The sequence below is a fragment of the Petaurus breviceps genome, unplaced genomic scaffold (genome assembly GCF_028583685.1).
Source record: "Petaurus breviceps papuanus isolate PSGF00001 unplaced genomic scaffold, PetGlider_PUasm1.0 90842, whole genome shotgun sequence".
NCBI classification, from domain to species: Eukaryota; Metazoa; Chordata; class Mammalia; order Diprotodontia; family Petauridae; genus Petaurus; species Petaurus breviceps.
Genome location: NW_027187358.1, coordinates 21,726,390 through 21,738,778, shown reverse-complemented (window position 1 = coordinate 21,738,778; position 12,389 = coordinate 21,726,390). Strand labels below are relative to the sequence as shown.

The 12,389-nt window shown below is 34.4% G+C and overlaps 1 protein-coding gene across 2 annotated transcripts in view; it reads left to right on the top strand.

Annotated features, from left to right (window-relative positions):
* Positions 1–10,802, top strand: part of PNPT1 (polyribonucleotide nucleotidyltransferase 1) — a 49,337-nt gene extending 38,535 nt beyond the window's left edge. For both annotated transcript variants that reach the window (XM_069071755.1, XM_069071756.1), the window contains exons 22-28: positions 2,117–2,200; positions 2,886–2,969; positions 3,953–4,059; positions 4,140–4,195; positions 7,673–7,751; positions 8,111–8,158; positions 9,745–10,802. In XM_069071755.1, the coding sequence (XP_068927856.1) occupies positions 2,117–2,200; positions 2,886–2,969; positions 3,953–4,059; positions 4,140–4,195; positions 7,673–7,751; positions 8,111–8,158; positions 9,745–9,903 (617 nt within the window). In that variant the 3' untranslated portion in view covers positions 9,904–10,802. The remainder of the gene's footprint in view (positions 1–2,116; positions 2,201–2,885; positions 2,970–3,952; positions 4,060–4,139; positions 4,196–7,672; positions 7,752–8,110; positions 8,159–9,744) is intronic.
* Positions 10,803–12,389: the final 1,587 nt, after the last annotated feature.

Here is a 12,389-nt window from a genome sequence, read left to right as displayed (position 1 = left end):
TACAGATACAACTTATGTGTGATGACCAACTTTGATAGACTGGACTCTTCTCAGCAATGCAGGGTTATAAGATAACTCCAAAAGACTCCTGATAGAGAGAGATGTCTACATTCAGAGAAAGAACTAGAAAGAAGAGAGTTTGAATGCAGATTGAAGCAAACTACCTGCTCTTTCTTCTTTTTTGTTTTGTTTCCTCTTCCCCATTGTTCATTCCATTGGATATAATCCTTCTTTACAACCTGACTACTGTTTAATATGAAGGTATTTGTAAATCCTATATTGGATTGTATGCTGCCATGGTGGGGGTGGGAGGGAAGGAAGGAGAGAAAATTTGAAATTCAAGGGATTGTGAAACTGAATGTTGGAAACTAAAAGTAAATAAATAAATTTTAAAAAAGAAAAGGTAATTAACAGCTTGGTTGAAGAGGTACAATACCTTGCCTAAGCAACAAACTCCTTGAAAATTACAATGGACCAAAAGCTAATGGCTCATGAGACAAAAAAAAAGTCAGAAGACTGAGAAAAAAAATAAAGTATCTCATAATAAAAACAACTGACTTGGAAAATAGATTTGAAGAGAGATCATTTTAGATTGATTATTGGTCTACTTGAAAGCCATGACCAAAACAAGAGCCTACCCATCATATTTCAAGAAATTGTCAAAAAAAAAACTGCCCAGAGGTCTTAGAACTAGAGGGCAAAACAGAAATAGAAGACTCTACCAGTCACCTCCTGGGGAAAAAAAATAACTCTCAACATCATCATAGTCAAAATGCAGAGATTTCCAAGTCAAAGAAAAATTACTCCATGCAACCAGAAAGAAAGAATTCAGAGAATGAGGAGCGATAGCCAGGATCACACATGTTTTGGCAGCTATAACTATAAAGAAGTGAAGAGCTTGGAACACAGTATTCCAGAAGGCAACCGCTATATGCTTTCAACCAAGAATAAAATTATTTCTTGATTATAATCCTACAGGAGAAAAATAGACCTTTAGTGAAATAGAGGACTCCTAAGCTTTCCTGATGAAAAGACAGCTGCATAGACACTCTGAAGTTCAAACACAAGAGTTAAGAGAAATATACAAAGGTAAACACAAATGAACAATAATAAAGGAATAAACAAGCATAAGCTACATTCTGCTTTGGGGAGATGATACATGTGTCCCCTTTGAATCCTGTCATCATAAGGAGTCATAGAGAAAGTCTGATTAAACAGAAAGCCTAGGAGTGTTTTTGTTATGTTTTAAAGATTTTAAAAGAAGAATGGAAAGAGGGGAAGGAGGTAAGGGAAAGGAAAGTTAGGGGAAATTAACTCATCATCTGGGAGCTCATGCAGAAGTCTAGAGAAACAAGGAGGAAGAAGTAGCCTAACACTTGAACCTCAATCTCATCTGAATTGGTCAAAGAGAAGAACATATATGCGCTCATACACACACAGAATTGTACATAGAAATAAATATATGTTAACAAGGAAATAGAAGGGAGAAGGGGGAATAAAGAGAAAGTACATTAAAGGAGATATTATTCCTAAGTAAAACAAACTCTAAGAATGTACAAATATATTTATAGCAGAATGAACCTTTTTTTAGTTTGCCATTATGGAAATTTGGTTTCCCTGACTATAAATGTAACTGGCTTTTTGTTTTTTTCCTTCCTCTATATAAAAGAAGAGGAAGTGGGAGGGAGAAGATGTGATTTTTTTCTGAGTGAAAAAAATAAAAAATTAGTTTAAAAATGTTTAACTTAAGAAAAAGGGGATAGGGATGAGGACTAATTTCTGTAATTTCATTGATTATTGGGAACCCCCATATGAGGAAACTACCAGTGTGTGTAAGCACCTTTTCAGCAACTTAAGTGAGTTGCTTAGTAAAACACTGTGATGTTAAGTGACTTGGTGTCACACAGCCAGTTTGTGTTAGAAATAGGACTTGAATCCAGGTTATACTGGCTTCACAGCAGGATGACAACTGTATTATGTTACATATTAAAGAAATAGGTAGAGGCCAAATTGTGAGAGAGATGAGTAATTTGGACTTTATCCTGTACATAATAATGTAACAGTGGGAAGTTGTATTCATTTTTGCAATAATATCATTTTATTTTTTTCTCTTTAGCGGCAAAGAGAGAAATATTACAGATTATGAACAAAACAATCTCAAAACCTCGAGAAAGTAGAAAGGAAAATGGACCAGTTGTAGGTAATATAGGAAGATTATATTAATTTCATCTTTTACTGTTAATATTAGCATGTTGAACATTCTGAATAATTTTTACTTTGAAAATATTTTTACCATTATACCAAACTTCACTGAATTAAAAGATTGAAAAAGATTTTTAATGAAAATATTTTCACTTTATTTTAGGTAATATAAAATTTGGTGGTATCCTTGAATTTTAAGAAAAATTTTTACATGAATATACAAAGATTGAGTGAATTCTTTCGCATAATCTCTGTATTAGAACTATTTCCACTAAAGTAGATTAGAATCTTTCCAGTTCTATGACTTTAAAATATAAGCCCTAAGAAGTAATTTGTTGGAGGCGGCTAGGTGGTGCAGTGAATAAAACACTGTCCCTGGAGTCAGGAGGACCTGAGTTCAAATTCAGCCTCAGACACAACACAAAATTAGCCATGTGACCTGGGGCACATCACTTAACCCCAATTGCCCTACCTTCCCCCCTCCAAAAAAATAAAAAAAAAATAGTTCAGGAAAACACCAACCTGTTTCTTAAACAATGAATAAAACATTTTTCTGTCTTTTAATGTAAATTTTTTTTTACCTATCTTTGCCATAAAATGAAATATAACCCAAATGACTTAGATGTCCTTTAGTTTTCAATGTCTTTAGAATATTTATATTTTGTATTTGCTCTGCATTTTAGAAACAGTTCAGGTACCTTTATCAAAAAGAACAAAGTTTGTTGGACCGGGTGGATATAACTTAAAAAAACTTCAGGCCAAAACAGGTGAGATATTTGTTTTTTGTTTTAAATGTTATTGGAGCATAATTTCATTCTTTATATCTCTGTTCTGTTTTGAAAATGAAAGAATACAGAAGTGGCATATGAAATAGTTTTCTTGGCTGTATGTTTTTCATTATAATAGTGAAGTATTCCAAAGTAATAAATTTTGGATCATCCATAATAGGCTTCAGGACTGTTTCCAAAGATGTTGAGCTTCTACCCTTCAATTTAGTGGACAGTCCTTTGGGTGTTTTAGGTTTTGGTTGGGGTAGGGATAAATATTAACAACTGATATGATTATCTTACCACCATGGAGTTCTTCTTTTACTAGTAAATATTACTGCTATTTTCACTGTGACATTAAATTTGCTTTCCCCCCGCCACTTAAAGATAATTTTAAGTTATCCAATTGCCAAGAGTATATTTTAGTATACATGTAAATAATATACTTAAAATTTTGATCTATAAGATTATATTATATATTATTATTATTATTATATTTACTATATTACAATTTGCCACCTACCTGAGATTCCTTTAACCTGTATATGAGTATGGAAAGAATTTGAGGAAAAGAGCTACTGAAATGAGAACTTTAAGGACTAAACCTGATCATCTCCCCTCTCCAAACTATTTGCCACTTTGTGGGTAAGAGGGAGAGAGAAACAAAAGGAAAAGGTAGAAGTTATTTAATCATTCAATAAGAGGATGAAATTAAAGGTTTAAAAATAGTATTTAGTAAGTGCTTATTGATTGTTACTGATTGATAACAACTATCACTTGCTACCCACCTGCTTCCTTTTCTATCACCTAATATACTTTACAGTACAGCTCCAACTATGCCTGACTTCATTTGGATTCCTGCTACCCTCCTCTGTTTAGCAGACTGGCACTTACTGGCATAAATAATTAAATTACGCTTTTTTAAGAAAAAACTCAATGTTATTTTAAAATAAAGTGTTACATTTTTCATTTTCTTACGAAAGGGGTAACTGTTAGTCAAGTGGACGAAGAGACATTTTCAGTATTTGCACCAACACCTAGTGCTATGAATGAAGCAAGAGAATTCATTACTGAAATCTGCAAAGATGATGTAAGACTACATCTTTTATTATTTACTTTGTATATATTTGTTTACTTTGTGAATCTAATCTTTATGGTTTATTTTTGCAGCAAGAGCATCAGTTAGAATTTGGAGCAGTTTATACTGCCACAATAACTGAAATTAGGTAAGTCACTCTAATAACATGCAAAATGGTGGTTTTTAAATTACTTTAATTTGGGGGGTGGCTAGGAGGCGCACTGAATAGAGCACTGGCCCTGAAGTCAGGAGGACTGGAGTTCAAATCTGGCCTCAGACACTTAACACACTTACTAGCCATGTGACTTTGGGCAAGTCACTTAATCCCAATTGCCCTCCAAAAAAAGCAAAAAAAATTTTAATTTAATCCATGATATTCTGCATATATTAGATATATGTGTATATGTACACAGATGTACATATCTGTGTGTGCACGAGTAGCATGAGACCATAGAGCACTGTGCTTAGAATCAGGAAGATCTGTTCAAATCCTTCCTCAGGTACTTAGTATTTGTACGACTCTGGACAAGTCACTTAACTTGTTCATACATCAGGCAGTTCACACGACTTAAAGCTATTCAGTAACATTTTGTGATCTATTTTTGTGGAGAAAATTCCACATGCTGACAACATCAGAAGTCTCTTGTGTATTTTTTTAGCGTACGTTGTTTATTTGCTCTTCTCTGCTTCCATATATGTTGCAGGTTTGTTCCTTATACTCAGCCAAGTAAAATTAATGGAGAAAACTTTAGGAAACTCTGATTCTTGGTAAAAGCGGCTGTCATGTAGTAGTAGAAAGAACTAGAATGTTCTTAGAAAGACTAGAATACACTAGAAAGTAGAATGGAATGGGGAATCCAGAAACCTTGAGTTAAAGTCTCGGCTCTGTCTCATGCTAGTGTGTTATGACCTCAGGCTAGGCTGCTTATTCTGTTTCTAAGCCAGTGTATTTGTTTGTAAAATAGGGAGTTGGATGACTTGATTTCTAAGTCCCTTTCGTATATAAAACTCATAATTTAAGAAAAGAATTAAATGTTAGTCTTCCCAAAAGAGTCAGGATACTCTCTTAGCATGAATTTCTATAGTTCTCTAAATATTTCCATGAAGTCTTAGGCAGAAAGGAGTACAAGGAATGGCAGCGTTCCCTATAGGGTGTTAATATATCCAATTCTATTTTGACCTTTGACTTCAACTCCTTGTTTTCAAAAATGTTTAATTATAATTTATGGACTTGCTTTCAATGCAGTACTTAATGACATTATTAGTAGTCAAGTCAACAGGTATTTATGACTGTGTGCCAGGCACTGAGGATACAAAGAAAGGAAAAAAAAGCGTCCCTGTTCTCAAGAAGCCCGCAGTCTAATGCAGCAAAACTGGGCATGATCACGAGAGAAGGCACTAACATTAAGGATGACAGGGAAAGCCTTCCTGTAGATGATTGCTTTTAGCTAGGACTTGAGGGGATGCAGAAGTCAAAAACAAGAGGAAAAGAATGCCAAATATAGAGTAAAGTCACGTAAAAGATTCTAAGTCTGTAGACAGTGTTGTGTGCAACAAGGAGTCCATTGTTGCTAGATCACAGAGTTCTCAGAGCGGGCAAAGTGAAAGGTTAGGAGGGGGACAGGTTATGAAGGATTTTGAATGCCAAGCAGAGGATTTGTATTTTATACTGGAGGTAATATGGAGCCACATTTTATTGAGTTAGGTTGAGGGAATGCGGTGGGGAGAAGGGACCAGTTGACATGGTCAGAACTTTAGGAAGTTTGACAGCTGAGTAGAGGATGAACTGAGGCAGGGAGGGACTTGAGGCAAGGAGACCAACCAGCAGGCTGCTGCACGTGCAAGTATGAGGTGATGAAGGCCTGCACCAAGATGGTGGCAGTGCCAGAGGAGAGAAGAGGGCACGTAAGAGAAATGTTATGAAGGTAGAATCAACAAGACTTGGCAAATGATTGGATATGAGGGATGAGAGAGAGAAAGTAAGGAAGGAGTCAAGGATGACACCTAGCTTTTGAGCCTGAGTAAAAGGGAAGAGTTAGGTGGAAAAGATACTGAGTGCACTTTTGTACATGTTGAATTTGAGCTGTCTTATAAGCTACCTAGTTCAAGATGTCCAATAAGTAGCTGAGATCTGAAATCAAGAGAGAGATTAGGGCTGGACAAGTATATCTGCCAATTGTATGCATAAAGACAATTGAATCCATGGGATCTGATAAGATCACCAAGAAAAATAGAGGGAGAAGAGGATACAGAAGAGAACCTTGGGGAATGCTCATAGTTGGCCTGCATAACTTGGATGAAGAACCAATAAAGGAGACAGAAGTCAGGAGGAGAATCAGGAGAAAGCAGTGTCAAAAACAGAAAGGATAAGTATATCAAGGCAAAGAAGTTAATGTATTGTGACAGAGGCTGCAGAGGGGTCAACATGGATAAGGATTAAGGCCATTAGATTTGTCGGGATATCATTTTTATCTTTGGAAAAAGCAATTTCAATTGATTGACAGTAATCTAAACCATCAAAACTTGAACTCCCTCAAGCTTTCATAGGTAGATATTCTCATCTTGCTGGGGCCCAGGCCTTGATGCTATCCAAGCCACTTCCTCACTGTGGTCCTGTTTTCTACCCAAAACTTAAACTCTACCTTAGGACTGCCCTTCCCCCAACTTGCCAGAACCATTTTATGTATTTTCTTTGCCCATCAGAATGGTTATTTGTTGTAAAACAATCTCATTGCAATACTGAGAAATATGTTATGTAGAAGACACAATAAATCTTTTAGCTCTAATTTGTTTAGTTTTATATTTTCCCATTTGTTTATCTTTCATATCCAAAACTGAGAGACACTGAAATCTCCCACCACAGTTATAGTAATGTCAATATTTTATTTACTTAAAAATATTTTAAATGAGTGATAAAAGATCCTTCTTTAATACTTCATTCTCCAAATGAGTTAAGATTGTTCTTACCTTTTTTTTTAAATGTAAAAGGATGAATGGAGAAAAGAAGTGGAATTTTTTTCTAATGTGATGTTCCATAATCCTATACAACTTCAAAATATTAATTATAAAGAGATTAATTTTATAAATAAGGTCAACTTCTTGAAATAATTTTGTTTGTTTGTTTGTTCTTTGATTTTTGGAGGGCAGTTGGGGTTAACTGATTTGCCCAAGGTCACACAGCTAGTTTTTGTGTTAAATGTCTGAGGTCGGATTTGAACTCAGGTCCTCCTGACTCCAGGGCCGGTGCTGTATTCACTGCGACACCTAGCTGCCCCCTTGAAATAATTTTCTTATATTCAGATTTTTTTTTTCCAAAAAATACATATCATTGTAAAGGTACACAGAAAAAAAAATGAGGAATATTTTTGAAAGCCTTCATTGATGCTCTGTGCTTTTCCTATGGGATCCATTCCCTCTTTTCTTTGCTTCACAAAAGGATAATGGCAAGTTCCAAAGTCCTTTAAAAAACTTTCACATAAAAACAAAGTTTTTGAAGACATAATACCAAGAAATTATGCTATGAAAAGCTTTTTTTTAATATTAGAATTGTCCCTTGGAAAGCCCCAATTTCATTTTCAGTCAACAGACAAAAAAGCAATATTGTAATCAGCTTTTTTTTTTGCAGAGAGGCAGGAGTAATGATAAAACTTTATCCAAATATGACTGCAGTACTCCTTCATAACTCCCAACTTGATCAAAGAAAGGTAAAAAAGGGGGGGGGATGATGGGCACCATATAAAATCTAGGGCTATTTCTTTTAAAATTTTCTAACTAGGTTGATAAGAATCATTCATACACTTTGTCTGAATAGGCCTGGAAAATGTACATAAAATAAGGCAGAAGCGCTACTAATGGAAAACATACTTAAGTTCCTAGGACATGGCTTATGCATATCCATATTATTGATATGATCCCACGTATCCTTTTAAGTAAAACAGATGTCAAACCCAGGTGCCAGAACAACCCTGTTTTTATTTTCACTAAGTTGAGACAAAAATTCTTCCATTTAAACTTCAGTTCAGCTCTATATTGACAGTTAAACACACAAAGACTTCTTTTTCAGGTTAAACATCCAAGTGCCTTGGGATTAGAAGTTGGTCAAGAAATTCAGGTATGTATATTGACATTCTAGTCCTGAAATTATAACTTGTATGTATAACATCTCTTACTTTCAGGAAAGTATAACTAAAAAGGAAAAAAAAAACATTAAAGATAAGGGACAAATAAGGATATTATGTATATGTAATGTTCCTGCAGATTTTTCTTTAAATTATATATCTATTATATGTAACAGTATATGTGCTCATCCTCGTTGTATTTATGTGAACAGCCTGTATTTAAATCAAATAAAGTCAATTCAGCAGACATTTATTAATGGCCTATTATGTGCAAGGTATTCAAGTGCATACAAACAAATAAAAGATATACAGTCCCTGCCTGCATGGAATTTATAATCCAATAGGAGAAATAAAACATTAACACTTTAAAAATTAAACAATATGAGAGTTAATAACAGAAAGAAGATGGCATAAGGCAGTTCATAATTAATTACCCAATGAGTATTATGCATTTAGGGAGGGAAGATTTCACTTTCAGGCTTGAATGAACTAAAAAAGTTTCATGGAACAGAAGAATTGAGCCAGACCTTTACAGACATATAAAAGTTAACAAGGGGAGTGGTGTGAGCAGAAGCTTGGAAGAACTTTTAAAGCACAAAACATTCAGGGGGCAATAAGTAATATGCTTTGACGTGTTCAGTAGGAGACTAATGGGTCAAATGATGAAAGTTCTGAAATGATACGTTATTTGGATTTTATTCTGTAAGCAAAGGGAAACCATTGGAAGTCTTTTGACAAAGACTTGACATGTTCAAGTCTATAGTTGTGTTTTTTTCATCATGCTTTGAGTAAATACATCCTTGCCACACAATTTACCTACCAAACCTCAAAGAAATAGGACACCTGAGACAGTATTTCCCTGTTACTCCTTCCATGATAATAAAGGAAATTGAGTAAAAGGAAAGTAAAGCCAGGACAAAGGCTAGAAAACCATTTCTCTAAAATGGAGAAGACTTCCTTGATAAAGCCTTATGTCATTCCACTGAAGTAGAAAACCTGAGGAGTCTGAAATGGCATAATATAGTTAAATCAGACTATATCCCAAAATAATGACTAGATTTGGAGTCTGGGAGAAGGTAGAAAATGAATGAATCAGTAAAGAAACATTCAATGAATATTTCCTATATGTAGAACATTTATACTACATAATGAGGTTAAAAATAGAAAAGCTAGACAATCCATCTTAAGTTGTTCACAGAAAACATAAAGGGGTGATTTCATCTTGAAGTCAAATGGAAAGGCCCCATGGTCCCCAGGGTATATTCACAAAGCAGATTTATCAGGAATGCATCTTCTTTAGTGTCATTTTCATTCATAAAACCCATCTCTATTTCTGATATTGAACCATTTGACAGGAACAAATAAGAACTTTTCTATATCTTTAGTAGAGAAGACAACAGTAAGGAAAAGTTCTAATCTAGAAATAGAACATAATGAAATTAAATTACTCATTTACATAACACCTAAGTCACTGTCTCTAGAAAGCCATGTTCATCTAAGGCATCTTAAATTTTAACTTGCTTGATTTGAAAATATTGTTTTTAATTAAAGAGCAAATCTCTGTCCTCATCTATAACAGGTGAAATACTTTGGACGTGATCCTGCTGATGGGAGAATGAGGCTTTCACGAAAAGTGCTTCAGGCTCCAGCTACAAATGTCATCAAAACTCTAAGTGACAGAAGCAGTATTGTAATGGGAGACTCTGTTCCACAATCATCCAGTTCTTCTTCCCAGTGATAATGTGAAAAAAAATCAGAGATGTTATTTATACACTGATCAAGATTTCAAAAGTTCCAGAATGTCCTCTCTTGTTCATATTTGCATATAACGTAAATATAATTCTAATAATTTGTATTAAAATTAGTTTGACTTTTCCAGTTAATATTTAATTTTAGCAGCAGCCCATGTCATTCCCGGTTTTTTTGTTGTTGTTGTTTACAATTATCTTTAAAAATAGAAGAGGGACATTTTTGTACTCTAAGATATATTTAAGACTGCCACAGAGAGAAGCAGTATTCTATTAGTGGAAAAAATAGCCCTGGAGTCGGAAATCCTTCTTCTGATTCAGATCTCATGTAACATTGAGCAAAGGACGTTACCTTCCTGGGCCTCAGCTTCTTCATCTATAAAATGAAAGGAGTTGACCTCTGAAGTCCCATCTCAAGATCTATGATCCTCGAAAAACTTTTACACAGAAGAGTAGTAATAAGAAATCATAAAAATAGAAATTTCCATTTACAGTTCTGATGGGTCTCCTAAAACAGATAAATTCCTTTTTTTTTTTTTAACATAATCAATATCAGTCTCCTTGCTTTTTACTTGTAGGTTACCACATAGCCAATTCAGGGCATGCCTGCTCAGACCAATAGCTGATTCCAAATGAATGTAAAAATTGAAGCCAAATTTTATAAAAAGAGTAATCAACTTTCCCTTTACTTATATTCAGGTTTTTTTTTTTTAACAGTACATTTATCCTTTCCACATCATGAGGGTTAGTAGCAGGTGCTGCTGTGATCTGGAAAATCTGCATAAAAATTTTTGGCCTTCCCTTTGTACCAGGAAGAAGTCTGAATCATTATGGTATTAAAATATAAAATATGTTGATATTAGACAATACAGTACATATATTTTATGCACTTATGAGTTTCTAAACTTTTCTGTTATCTGCTGACTTTCATGTGTCATCTGTAGCTGCTGCAAAACTCCCCCAAGAAATTCCCATTTAATTTCTTAAGCCAGCCCACAATATATCGAAACCATGATGGAGAAAGTCCCAATGTGGAAGGGATAACTGTAGCGAAGAATAAGCAGTGGCTAGTTTATTGACATATTGGATACCTTAGAGCATGGATTCTTTTTTTTTTTTTCTTTTCATAGGGGTAATTGGGGTTAAGTGACTTGCCCAAGGTCACACTGCTAGTTTTTGTGTTAAGTGTCTGAATCCAGATTTGAACTCAGGTCCTCCTGACTCCAGGGCCAGTGCTCTATTTACTGTGCCCACCTAGCTGCCCCTAGAGCAGGGATTCTTGACCTTTTTTGTATCACAGACTCCTTTGCCATTCTGGTGTAATATTGATCCCTTCTCAGAATAAGGTTTTCAAATGTATAGAATAAAATATATAGGATTACAAAGGGAATCAATGACAATGAAATAGTTATCAAAAAATTTTTTATGAACAAGTTCACAGACTCCAGAACTCCTGCCCTAGAGCTCAGCTTTTGGAAATGAAATTGCTTTTTTTAAATGTAGTTTACACTTGTATATTGAAATAACTTTTAAATTAAGCACCCTAACAGCCTGTATTAATGCACATCCAAAGTTTTAGAAATTTATATCCAGAAAATAGGTTTTTACACATCAAGTATGATTTGGACCATTTTTTAAGTCTATATAATCTTCAGTGAAAAGCAAAATGAATCTGAAGTGAAACAAGCTGGGTTTGGATCTCAGTTCTGGTACTTTATGTGTCACCCTGATAAGTCCCACAGCCTCTCTAGGCTTCATTTTCATTGGACACTGACTTCTGAGGTCCTTCCCAATGCCACTGTTACCCTTCTATATGTATTTTGTACACTGTCCTAGATATAAGATATAGGAAAATTAAAAATTGCCAATAGACTTTAGAGTAATCTTCTAAGGCACCCAAAGATGATATAATTTGAATAGAACGCCGTACATAATCTGACATGCCTTTTTCAAGATTATTTTGAGAAATATTCAAACAAATCATGTATAAAACTGTCCACTTCAAGAAAAACATGAAAATATAAAATCTGTATATGTTCATTTTAAAATAGGGAATGTAGATGGTATATAGGAATTAGAATTTAGGAAAAATAGAAAAGCTTTCTAAAAGTTTGGCCCACAATTTAAAAAGCTAAGGCTCTGTACTACATAGTAGTTCATTAGATATCAAGGTTTTCCTAGCCAAACTAAGATTTTTTTTTAATGTCTAAAATTGCAATAAGGGTAATGCTATAGTAGTAGTTTACCTAGAGTTTAGCAAAATCTCATACTATTCTTGTGGAAAAGATAGAGAGATAGGGATTATATAATAATCAGGTGAATATTTAAGTGGATTTCCAAACTCAAAGAGTAGTTTCCAATGGTTCTATGTCAACGTGGCAGATCTCCAGGTGAGTACTCCAGTGGTATGTACTTGCTTCACTGCTCATTAACATTTTTATCAATGACTTAAAGACATAAATTCATCAAATTTGCA